Source organism: Mya arenaria, chromosome 1, assembly GCF_026914265.1.
Source record: "Mya arenaria isolate MELC-2E11 chromosome 1, ASM2691426v1".
NCBI lineage: Eukaryota > Metazoa > Mollusca > Bivalvia > Myida > Myidae > Mya > Mya arenaria.
The window spans coordinates 45,142,451-45,156,331 of NC_069122.1; the positions used below are offsets into that span (position 1 = coordinate 45,142,451).

The 13,881-nt window shown below is 34.3% G+C and overlaps 1 protein-coding gene across 1 annotated transcript; it reads left to right on the plus strand.

The window, feature by feature from the left end:
* Positions 1-766: 766 nt before the first annotated feature.
* LOC128227490 (complement C1q-like protein 2) lies at positions 767-11,507 on the plus strand. The gene is made up of 4 exons (XM_052938098.1): positions 767-848; positions 9,469-9,658; positions 10,654-10,710; positions 11,098-11,507. Exons 2-4 carry the CDS (start codon positions 9,490-9,492, stop codon positions 11,505-11,507), a joined length of 636 nt encoding a protein of 211 aa, XP_052794058.1. The 5' UTR covers positions 767-848; positions 9,469-9,489.
* Positions 11,508-13,881: the final 2,374 nt, after the last annotated feature.

The window sequence follows — 13,881 nt, forward strand, 5'->3', positions numbered from 1 at the left end:
ATTTCATTCAATTCAATTCATAATTTACAAAGTTGTTCAGGACCATAACACAATTAGGTTATGCCGAATATTTAGACCTATGGAAGGTCAAACGTCCGCTTATTAATTATTTTGATACTATTGTTGGATATTTCTCTGTGCGAAAACTGTCTTTTCAATTTCTATGAGTCAGAAAAAAAAACGTGCCATTACGCGTTACATCTCATTGTCTCATCCTACATGCATTTAAAAAAATCGTTGCTTTACGTGTGTGCCAATGTAAATCTTTATGGTTGAACTCCATTTGATGATTTTGGAAATTTTGAGAGACACCAACTCACATGACTGGCCTGGCGTGGGTGCTCATAAGTAGAACTACGGCCTATAACAGCACATCGCCACTACAGGTGAGATAAATAAATTGATATATCAATGTTTATGGATCATTTAATTAGTGCTGGGCTATTTCATACGGCTAGCGTAGAAGTAAATTATCTGCAATTTACACACACACAAAAAGATATTGTTTACGTCCTGCCCAAACCCATATTTAAAAGTAATCCTTAAATTGAGGTGTCATAACATTTTAAACACTCATCTGAAATTATTATCTGAATCATGTCGTGAAAAGCCATTCGATCTATTTACTTAAAATGATAGCAAATGCGTGGTCGTTGGTTTTATACGGTGAATTGCGAAATAGGGTTAACATTTGTAATAAATTAGTAGTTTTATGACTACTTCTTCAGCTATTTTAGGAAAACTTTTGCAATCCCGTCGGAACTATAAAAGGTATGGACGGGTTGTATATATATATATCAAACACACAGTCTGAAGTGAACAAACGAGTTATTTTTCAGTTGTTTCAGGTAAGCCTTCTTAATTTTGTTTGTTTTGGCAGACAAGCGAGTTAAAGTAAGCCATCCATCATTAGGATACAAAGATGTGTTGGTACATTGAGGTAAGCCATCCATCATTTGGATGCAAAGATGTGTTGGTACATTGAGGTAAGCCATCCATCAGTTGGATGCAAAGATGTGTTAGTACATTGAGGTAAGCCATCCATTATTAGGATGCAAAGATGTGTTAGTACATTGAGGTAAGCCATCCATCATTAGGATGCAAAGATGTGTGAGTACATTGAGGTAAGCCATCCATTATTAGGATGCAAAGATGTGTTAGTACTTTGAGGTAAGCCATCCATTATTAGGATGCAAAGATGTGTTAGTACACTGAGGTAAGCCATCCATCATTAGGATGCAAAGATGTGTGAGTACATTGAGGTAAGCCATCCATTATTAGGATGCAAAGATGTGTTAGTACATTGAGGTAAGCCATCCACTATTAGGATGCAAAGATGTGTTAGTACATTGAGGTAAGCTATCCATCATTAGGATGCAAAGATGTGTTAGTACTTTGAGGTAAGCCATCCATTATTAGGATGCAAAGATGTGTTAGTACATTGAGGTAAGCCATCCATCACTAGGATGCAAAGATGTGTTAATACTTTGAGGTAAGCCATCCATCATTAGGATGCAAAGATGTATTGGTACATTGAGTTAGCCATCCATCATTTGGATGCAAAGATGTGTTAGTACATTGAGGTAAGCCATCCATCATTCGGATGCAAAGATGTGTTAGTACATTGAGGTATGCCATCCATCATTAAGATGCAAAGATGTGTTAGTACATTGAGGTAAGCCATCCATCATTAGGATGCAAAGATGTATTTGTCCATTGAGGTAAGCCATCCATCATTAGGATGCAAATATGTGTGAGTACATTGAGGTAAGCCATCCATTATTAGGATGCAAAGATGTTTTAGTACATTGAGGTAAGCCATCCATTATTAGGATGCAAAGATGTGTTAGTACATTGAGGTAAGCCATCCATCATTAGGATGCAAAGATGTGTTAGTACATTGAGGTAAGCCATCCATTATTAGGATGCAAAGATGTGTTAGTACATTGAGGTAAGCCATCCATTATTAGGATGCAAAGATGTGTTAGTACATTGAGGTAAGCTATCCATTATTAGGATGCAAAGATGTGTTAGTACATTGAGGTAAGCCATCCATTATTAGGATGCAAAGATGTGTTAGTACATTGAGGTAAGCCATCCATCATAAGGATGCAAAGATGTGTTAGTACATTGAGGTAAGCCATCCATCATTAGGATGCAAAGATGTGTTAGTGCATTGAGGTTAGTACTTTTAGGTTAGCCATCCATCATTAGGATGCAAAGATGTGTTAGTGGATTAAGGTTACCCATCCATCATTAGGGTGCAAAGATGTTTTAGTGCATTAAAGTCAGCCATCCATCATTAGGATTCAAAGATGTGATAGTGCATTAAGGTAAGCCATACATTATTAGGGTGCAAAGATGTGTTAGTGCATTAAAAGCAGCCATATATATCCTGCTATCCTCATTAGTTAATAGCTAAATGTAGATCTAACGATAAAGAAATATAACTGCAAACATAGCGATTTTATTTTTTGCATATGCAGTGATATTCTTAAATTTCTACATTTCTAACACTTTTACACCGACGTTATATTCCATAAATCCAATTTCCAACAGTTGCTCAAACTGTACATTCATTATTTATTAGATTCTTATGTTCGTTTGTCATCCTTTGTCTTACTAAGCCTACATAATTTTCCATACGAACATTCCTTACATTTTAATTGTCCATGCATGTATATGTTACTTATGGCCATGTGGACTATTTTTTTTTCTTTTTGGAATAACAGACTGCCATGTTCAACAATGTAAATTATTATAGCTATTTTAGCAAAATATTTACATCATGTGCTCAGTGTATTACAACTATATCTGATTAGCCTTAAAGTAGACACTGATTTGTCCTGCCTCGTGATTCTCGATATTCTCGTTTGATTTTCACCATTGTCGTACACTTACATTTAAGATCCTACACATACTACTTTACTGTTATTTAAATCACTGGCCTCGTTGCTTGACCGATTTCATGAATATATGGATATAAAATAGGGGTTTTCTGCACTGCTTTAAATTATTGTGTCAAATATGATGTTATTGATGTACTGGCTATTTTTGGTAGCTCTTGTTATAATGTATAACCTATGTATATATTCCACTTTCATTGTTCTATTCTTACGCGAACTTTTTTTGTTTTCAATCTGTTGGTCGCTTCGTCCCCTTTATATTCAAACCCCATTTCTGTTCGTCACATATTTGTCGTTTTTTTTTAATTTTGCCTAATAGGTAATGAGCTAATGGTGTGGCGGGCAGCAGTGGGGTTATTTAATAGCTGTAGGCAGCGAATGTCATACAAATCTTATATTTCATTTAATCCTATTCGACAATGCATACATTTTGCATTTTCATTGATACTGTTTGTTAAAAGGTGCATGCACTATATAATCAAGTACGAATTGGCCCATGGGCAAAATGTACTTTTACACTTAGCAGCAATACTGATAATTGATCAATATCATAGTTCAATGATTTTAAATTCATACAATAGAATGGTATTACTATTGGATTTATACACGCCAGTCGATCTGATGTATTTCTTAACGTGTCGTATATTAATTATTAGTTCTGGTGATATTGAGACTAATCCTGGTCCTCAAATACATAAAGACGGATGTCTTTCCATTTTACATCAAAATATTAGAGGTATTAGAAATAAATTAGAATATATTAAGGACAATTTCCTTGATCACGATGTATTATGTTTTACAGAGACAAAGTTAGATAATAATATTTCGGACGATTATTTAAAAATAGAAGGTTATACTTATATGTTAAGAAAGGATTTTACAAACCATTCAAGTGGTTTTCTAGTCTATGTTACAGCAAACTTGCGCCCTAAGAGATTACTTGATTTAGAGAGATTACTACCGGAATCGCTATGTATTGAGATCAATGACTCGAACACTCTTTACTTACTTTGCACAATTTACAGACCCCCTCATTATTCAATAGATTTCTGGGACAAGCTTAATGTCTGCTTAGAAAAAGCGCTTGAATACAATGATAAAATGATAATAGTAGGAGATATTAATGAAGATCAACTAAACATACACAATCATAAATTTCGCGATATTTTATCGTTAAATAACATGACAAACTGCATTTACGAGCCGACCAGAGTCAACGCAAATACTCAAACATTAATCAATCCAATCGGAATTACAAACAATATAACTGTTCTTGATTCAGGTGTCTTTAAAACAAATCCGGATGTAAGTAACCATTATGACACCTACATATTTACAAAAATCACCTTACCACATTTATAAGCGCAAAATATGGAGATATAATAGAGCTGATTTTGATAAACTAACCGAATTAATCAGAATTACGGATTGGTCATTTATCAACAACGAAAATATTGACAACTCGTGTTATATCTTTTTACAGAAACTTATTGAACATTGTACAGAATGTATTCCATTCGAATTTGTAACTATAAGACCAAATGATAAACCATGGTACAACACAGACATCCGGCGTAGAAGTCGCCAACGTGATAGACATAAACAAAAAGCAATACATTCGGGTAAACAATCTGATTGGCAAACTTATAAGCAATTTAGGAATAAAGTTAATAATATGAAAAAATATGCTAAGCAAACGTTTTATTGTAGCCTTAAAACATCTCTTAACGATTTAAGTACAATTGATTCTAAGAAGTATTGGAAAACTTTGTATTGTATTGTGAAACTTTTAGTTAAGAACAACTCTCAACTAACAAATGCTATTCCTCCTCTAAAAACAGCGAATGGTTATGTTGCTACTTCTGATGAAGAAAAGGCAAACTTGCTTAACGACTTCTTGGTGTCAATATCAACCGTTGACGATTCAAATGTTACTCTCCCCTTGTTCATTTATCAAACACACTCACGGTTATCTAACTTTGCAATTACAGAACAGGATGTAACTGATGTCCTAGAAAACTTAAATGTTAACAAAGCTATTGGCCCAGACGGTATTAGCCACAACATGATGAAAGCAACATCAAAAACGATATGCCTCCCCCTGTGTTTATTATTTAACAAGTCTTTGATAGAAAGAAAATATCCCAAGCATTGGAAAACAGCCAATGTCATGCCCCTTTTAAAAAAAGGTGTACCGGACGAACCTTCAAATTATAGACCAATCTCCTTAATAAGCTGTGTTGGTAAAGTCATTGAAAGAATAATGTTTAAAAATATTTATAATCATCTTCATGCTAATGACCTTACATATAAAAAGCAATCAGGGTTTTTTGACAGGCCATTCGACTCAATATCAGCTGGTAGACATTTATTACCAAATTTGTAAAGCATTTGATGATAAAGAATTAACATGTATTGTGTTTTGCGACATATCCAAGGCATTTGATAGAGTTTGGCACAAAGGTCTTATTTTTAAACTAAAACAATATGGTTTCAATGAAAATTTATTGGATTGGCTAACAGATTACTTAAAGACCAAAGTCAAAAAGTTTTTGTAAGATCATCCTTTTCAGAATCAAAATTATTAGGAGGTGGTGTCCCTCAAGGATCCGTGTTAGGTCCTCTACCTTTTCTTATCTATGTAAATGACATAGCAGATTCTCTACTAAGCATAACTCGTCTCTTCGCACACGGCAGTTCTTTAGCTGTTTCCTCCCGTGACGTAAATATGATAGAAGACACAATAAACCATGATTTAAATTGTATCCTTGCATGGTCTAAACAATGGCTAGTCAACTTTAATCCTGCTAAAACAGAGGCAATGTTTCCAACACTTCTTTTTTTATAACACCTTTGTTCAACTTGTTGATCACCACAAGCACCTTGGTTTGACACTCAGTTAGGATGGGTCTTGGCACCAACATATAACTAATATCATCGCAACAGCTTCAAGAATACTTGGTACTATGAAATTGATGAAATTTAAGCTACACAGAAAAACACTTAACCACATATATGTCATATCTTCGACCGCATCTAGAATACGGATCATTACTTTTGGATAATTGTGCTCAATATGAAAAAGAAACGCTAGACACAATTCAATATGAAGCGGCTCGAATAGTTACCGGTCTCACACGATCCGTATCAATAAACAATCTTCTCAAAGAAATTGGCTGGGTGTCACTAACGAATAGAAGAACAATCCAAAAGCTGACATTAGTATATAAACACAAACACAACATGTTACCATCTTACCTCGAACAATTATTTCCTCCAAGCGTGCAAACATTTAGTAACAACGCGTACAATTTACGGAACTCAGAGAATTTTCAAACGTTACCTAGAAGAACTCAATTTTATGCACAGTCTATAATTCCATCCGCACTGAGAATGTTGAACGATCTTGGCACCTCCGTTAAAGAAGCAGTATCATTGCCCGCGTTTAAAGATTAAAATCTGTATATTCTGTTCCCAAAGTTCCCTCATTTTATTTAGAAGGTGACAGATTCGCCTCAGTCCATCATGCCCGAATGCGTAATAATTGCAGCAACTTAAATTCCGATATTTACAATAATCATATCGCAATTTCCCCTAACTGTGTCTGTGGTACAGAAATTGAGGATGCTGAACACTTTCTTCTCAAATGTAGTCGGTTTACTGCACAACGGCGGCAATTATTCCTTCAAACTAGGCAATATCACCCACTGAGTACCAATAAATTACTACACGGCTACAGTAACCTGAACGACGAACAAAATACATACATTTTCCAAAAAGTGCAAACATATATTGTTGCTACTAAAAGATTTAAAATAAATGGAGTTCAGTAGCCTGCCTTTCATTATACTTGTAGTACTAGCCACGGGGACTTGGGGACAACAGTTTCGTTTACATGTATCTTTTCTCATTCTATATATCTCCTCTCTCTCTCTCTCTCCCTCTTCCGTTAACTTACCTTAAGTCAATCTCTTACAAATTCAAAACCTAAAATTGATTTTTATCAGGATATGTTATTTATTTATGCACATGTAAATTGATCTCGTCATAACTTTTCAATCTAAACGATAGTCTTGACACACTGCGGGGGGGGGGCATTTTCTAACGTTGTTATAACTTGTGGCCCAACCCAATTGTATAATTATATTATTTGTTGAAATGACTTATATGACGTGCGTATATTATATACAATAAAATACGATTAAACTAAAAGCAGCCATCCATCATTGGGAAGCAAAGATGTGTTAGTGCATTAAAGTCAGCCATCCATCATTGGGAAGCAAAGATGTGTTAGTGCACTAAAGTCAGCCATCCATCATTGGGAAGCAAAGATGTGTTTATGCACTAAAGTCAGCCATCCATCATTGGGAAGCAAAGATGTGTTAGTGCACTAAAGCAGCCATCCATCATTGGGAAGCAAAGATGTGTTAGTGCATTAAAAGCAGCCATCCATCATTGGGAAGCAAATATGTGTTAGTGCATTAAAGTCAGCCATCCATCATTGGGAAGCAAAGATGTGTTAGTCCACTAAAGTCAGCAATCCATCATTGAGAAGCAAAGATGTATTAGTGCATTAAGGTAAACCACCCATTATCATGAAGCAAACGTATATGTGCATTAAATTAAGTCATCCATCATTTGTATGCAAAGATGTGTAAGTGCATTAAGGTAAGCCACCAATTATGGGTATGCAAAGATGTTTTGGTACATTAAGGTAAGTCATCCATCATTTTGATACAAAGATGTATTAGTGCATATAGGTAAACCACCCATCATTTGGAAGCAATCGTCTATGTGCATTTAATTAAGTCATCCATCATTTGTATGCAAAGATGTGTTAGTGCATTAAGGTAAGCCACCAATCATTGGGATAACAAGATGTTTTGGTACATTAAGGTAAGTCATCCATCATTTGGATACAAAGATGTGTTTGTGCATTAAGGTAAGTCATCCATCATTTGGATTCAAAGAATTGTTAGTGCATTAAGGTAAGTCATCAATCATTAGGATGCTAAGATGTGTTAGTGCATTAAGGTAAGTCATCCATCATTTGGATGCAAATATGTGTTAGTGCATTAAGGTAAGTCATCCATCATTTGGATGTAAAGATGTATAAGTGCATAAAGGTAAGTCATCCATCAATAGGAAGCAAAGAAGTGTTAGTGCATTAAGGTAAGTCATCCGTCATTTGGATGCAAAGAAGTGTTAGTGCATTAAGGTAAGCCATCCATCATTTGGATGCAAAGATGTATTAGTGCATTAAGGTAAGCCATCCATCAATAGAAAGCAAAGATCTGTCAGTGCATTAAGGTAAGACGTCCATCACATGAATGCAAAGATGGTAAGCCGTCCGTTATTAGGACGCAAAGATGTGTCAGTGCATTTAAGAAATTAACATACAAATTATTTCTAAATTTAACTTATATTGATGTACCATTTAACTATTTGGCATGGATTTCATTTTAAATTAACTCCATAATGGGTATATGCTTATAATTTATGAACTAAATGTAATAAAACAAAATGTTAATATGGTCAAATATTATTTTAGTATTTTGTTTCTTAGATAACATTATGTCTCTATTAAAAAGCTGACGATGAAAATATTAAAACTTAACATTTTGTAAAAATTTTGAAATGAAACTTTGCAAGTATCATTATTTTGTGTAAATGACAGATTGATAACCTTAAATATATCAAACTCCTCACTTTCGGGGCGAGGGATCACGTGTCTTCAAGGGGTTTTCACATTGGTCACCACGGGTCACAACCGATGTATATAAAATGCAACCCTTGGCCAAAATTTCAACTTGAAGAATTTTGTAGAACGATGCAACCCTGAAATTTTGGCCAGTGATTGAATCATTAAAATACAAACAAATCTAAAATATTTCACACATGTAGAAGCAGAAAAACGCATAGTTTTTTATAGGCTAAACAATATGTTCATATTTTTTCTGTCAAAAAAGTAATTAAGAAATTAGCGTCACTTACTTGTGTGCTAACATCGGTTGTGACCAGTGGTGACCCATGTCGAGAGCCATGTGAAGTCACGTGATTCTTCACACTGTCTTTGTAAAGATAGAAATAACAAATAAAGTTGTTGGTATTTCCTTTGTACGCTCGTATTAACCAATGTGACTGGCGGAAACTCATTGTCGGATAACCCCGATACACAACTGCGCAAGACTCCGTAGGGAATGAAGTATAACGGAAGAATCTGTCGTTGTTGCCGACGATGGCGGAAACTGTGCCTTCCAAAATATTCCGGTTCTTAAATGACACAGCAAATAACATTATTTAAAGATGATTTAAATCTGAAAATGTCCACATGTTTTGAAGAATAACCTATCTGCATCATGGTAACATTAAGCGTCAAACAGGAAGTAAACATTATGTTATCCTTGAACGACTTGTTATCATTTGTGGTTAGTTTAATGGTTTATAGCGGATTTTTAAATGTAAAAGCTTTTCATGTTACCTTTAACAAAACTTTTAATCCAGTTTGATATGAAATTATTCCTAAAGATAAACAACCATGATATATGTATTCTTTTTCTAGTTGCAACACTGATTATCAAAAATGAATCCAGTTTTCATCGGAGCCCTGCTTACTGTATGTCTGAGTAATGGTGTACACGGAAAGGCCAAACCTTGCAACCAACAGCATCGTGTGTTGTTGTCAAAGGTCAAGAGGCTTCAACGTACCGTTAAGGAACTGCAGCAACACCAAAGCCTTGAAATGCGTACAGGTAATGTATTGATAATTTTTAGTGTTATCTGTTCATATATTTATATCGGTTATTTTTCAAGGGTTTTAATGTTCACGATTATGCCTGATATTAAGATCGAGAGCTTTGATCTTCACAATTTTGTTCAGTTTTAAAGATTGTGTTTTGCTCGGACATTTGCCTCAAAAGCATTAGGAGTATATATATGTCTTTGGAGACCGTTTCAAAGGGGTCTCATCTCCTTTAACCTGCTTTGGCTATGAAACACTTATACTCAAACAGATTCATGCATAGCTTTCAGGACTTACATCTTTCAGCTATTAGAACTCCTGTTTTTTTTAAAACTATGACAAGTATGCCAATATCTGTTTCGTTTCTACCATTGTAAGACGTATATAGAATATCAGACAATGTTAATAATGAGATGGTAAGTAAAGGACTAAGCAGAGGAACCAAATCCATACTTTGATCTTGTCTAGCAGTACAAACATCAATACAGTATTAAAAGGCGGAGATACAATGAAGAAGTTTGCATTATTTAAAGGGACACTCTTATTCAAAATCAATACAAACACATGTATAACAAGCATCAATTTTGAGTGATAAACCTTACTTAATGAATAATGCCTTTATTGAAACTATTGAGTACTGATAACAAGATCGCAACCGTGTATTTACTAGCTGAAAACATAATAATATTAAATGATTAGTGAGTGCTTAAAAATACTGTGATGAACAATCATCTCACAAGGTAGAAATGACGAGTTTTCTGCACCTTCCTTTTAAATTAAACTAGGTATTCTCCATAAGAACCATTTTTTCGACATTTAATCATCGTTTTTGGTATATTTAAACATTTGTATAAATTGTGGTAAATCGTATTTGGGATTAAAAGTGCATCTTTAAACGTTGGCATCTCATTGAAGAAGATAGCACACATAATTTACTATTGATTAATAATTGACATCATGGTTAAAATTTTATTTTATTTTTAAAAAAATGACATTTAACTTCAGATAAAGACGAATTATCTCAGCTAGCAGGACCAGCCGAGCTTACAAACGTACAATACGGTACGTCCAACTTTAGACTTATTCGTAATGAATTTCTCGTCATTAACTATGCTTTAAAATCTTCAATTCATAACGCATAAAGAAAGAACGCCATTTTATCCGAACAAGCAGATAGCATGTCCTTGTCTTGTATTCTATAAATAGTAACAGATAGATGCTGTTGCCTGATGTTGAAAATAAATGTTAAAGTCGGAAAATAGCAGCACTTTTTATTTTAAAATTATGAAGTCATTTTTTATTTGGTTACTACATATTTCATTGGAAAGTTAATTGATTTTATGAGTACTATAAGCTGCAAAGAATCTGCAATAATACAGGATGTCATCAATAACCTTTCCACCCATAACTTACATAAACATATAGCGGCCATTATTATTGTCTTCCCAGATAGTGGTGAGTCCGGTTTCCACGTGACGTTGGATAAACCACAAGAAATAGAAACCAAAATGCCTCTTAAATTTGATGACGTTGTGACAAACATAGGCGGGGCTTATGATACACAAACCGGGATCTATACTGCTCCTGTGACTGGTACCTACATGTTCACACTCAATGCCGTCTGTGCTGCACGCAACTTTCTGCATCTGGCCATCTATAAAAACGACGCGCCGGCGTTTAATGTGATATGTGATGATTTAAAAGGGGATATACAACATCAAGGTGGTGGCACCACGATTTTGAGACTGCAAAGAGGTGACAAGATATATGTAACTTTGATGTTTCCGCTTGGAACTGTTGGTGAAGTCCGAGGTAATGGAATTACGTCATTTTCCGGGTACCTGTTGAAAGAGTTATGATAGAAAAAACGCTTAACTGTATGTAAATTTCATGGCGCTACTTTTTGTGAACTGGTACATGCGATGAATATTATATATGTACTTCTTTGATTGTTTTAAGTAATGAAATAAGGCTGAAGGAGGTCATCTTTTCACCGAGAGTACGACAAATATGGTTAGATCACAAACTGTAGTTGAATGCTGAATGAATAATAAGAAATTCATTGATTTATTTTAAACTGCAAAATAAAACAATCTTTGGTTATACTACTCGAAAAAGCAATCGCACGATTCATTCGTTGATCCGAGGTTCCCAAGGATTCTATGCCAACTCTGTTTCTATGCCAACACTGTTTCTATGTCAATGGGCACTATTGCTATTGCTTCTCATGATACATTTATTCATTGCTTTTACAAGTGAAACCTTTATTGATGGTTATGTTTAGCATTGTATTCAAATGAAGTTTTATGATTGATCCACTGCTTTTGCTATAGTTGAAATCGGAGACGAACACATTTTTTCGATTAAAGTGACCTGAGAAGTTATAGCTTTTGTAATTTGAAAATTTCGTTGAAGATATAAAACATGCCTTAACATAAACATTGATTTGATTTCAATGGAGTTAAACAGTCTCATTTTGTTTATTAATGTTACACATATTAGTTATTATTTGCCTTAATTTCCATAGAAATAAATTGTTACAAACTAAGTTATTGTTTTTTTCCTCACTTCAATATAACAACATGCGTATTGTATATAGAATGGGCACCTTTTCATACATGTTTTTCTAAGATTAACATGTAAGGAAATAGGTTTAAAAAAACGTAAAAGCGATATACCAATTGTATGATACTATCGCCCTATCACAGTTACCGTTGCTGTTTGTGGGTTCGACTAATCGAAGAGTAAGGAGGGCTATACTACTCGCCAAGCAACACTATTAGGTATCTCCACATTATCATAAAAACAAATTATTGCCCCTGACTTTGAACTTTGGTTATATTTTTAGGGCACATTGTGTTACTGGTTCAAAGCTCTAGTTAGGAATTTTACTTTTAATTTTCATACCCTTTATTCAATTGACTTCATGCTTCACACAAATGTTTTTCATATGCCCAAGGTATCACTGTAGGAAACAGTTTTTATATAACTGGTACACGGGTCGTTCTGGCCCTCATGCCTTTTACAGACTCCTACAGTCAGATAATGATTTTGTTAATAGACAAGTGGCAATATTTATTTTTTTACTTGTTAAAAACTGCTGATTAATATTAACATTTGTATACAATTTGTATTAAGCAATGATACAAATGTATTGAAATTAATGATGTATATATAATAGTATGTTTTTTGGGCCGGAGGCCTTTATGTACTGAATACAGTTGAGTTGACTATCACACAATGAGGTAACATAACTCTACATTTTCCTAGATAAAAACAAATGGTCCTTGATCGACTTGGAGAGTTTGGTTAAACCTTTAGGGCAACTTGGGGTTTTAACTCAGATCTCAAATACCCTTCATTCAATTGATTTCAAAATTCACACATTTGTAATCACACAATTAGGTTACATAACTTCATATTAACCTAAATACACATTGTGGCCCTTGACTTCTGAAGTGTGTTTAAAATTTGCCATCAATTTGTGATCATAACTTACATTTCAATACAGTTAATTCTTTTAGCTTTGATGCTTTACAAAGATATCTTAGATAAGTATGCATTTCCTTCGAAGATATCAAGATCTTGCGAACCTTTTTATAACGAAAAATACAACTTTTGGAGGTGAGTACTGTAATCAATGTGTACCGTACTGTTTAAACAAAGCGGTGCATAGTGGAGCGCGATGTTCTACGAAAACTCTTGTTTTGATAATTCAAGGTAAACCTCAGCAAAAGCCCAGTAGACAAGCACATTGGATTATAACCTTGTTCAGAGGCAAATGGGCAAAACACAACATCTTAAGTTAATATACAGTAATCGAGAAACATCACAAGACATCGTAGATGATAATTGTTTCTTTAAGTATACGATTGTAATATTAATTTACAGATTGAGCACCAAAAGCTATATTTCACGAGTGGTGTGGTCACGAGTGGTGTGGTCACGAGTGAAATATCTACTTTAGGTGTTTACAGGGTGAAATATATTTCAATTTTCATGTTTTTTTGTTCATTTAATGATATATATAAATGAGTTAATGGTATTTTTTTATAGGAAAGCGCGCCAAATCTTTGCTAAAGTAGCCTCATTTTGGACATTTTTTATGTTGAAATTTTGTCATAGCTCGGTTCATGCTGACTTGTGATGCTGGCTAATTTCACAGATAAAAAACACCACATTCACCATCACATTCTGTACTCCTTCAATTTGGAAATATCAAGACACCTTTTT

Bases quoted from the DNA above. Each gene is read 5' to 3' on its own strand.
- LOC128227490 (XM_052938098.1), top strand. From the start codon at position 9,490: ATGAATCCAGTTTTCATCGGAGCCCTGCTTACTGTATGTCTGAGTAAT. The intron at 9,659-10,653 runs GTAATGTATTGA...ATTTAACTTCAG, and splicing joins AAGCCTTGAAATGCGTACAG to ATAAAGACGAATTATCTCAG. The intron at 10,711-11,097 runs GTACGTCCAACT...TTGTCTTCCCAG, and splicing joins GCTTACAAACGTACAATACG to ATAGTGGTGAGTCCGGTTTC.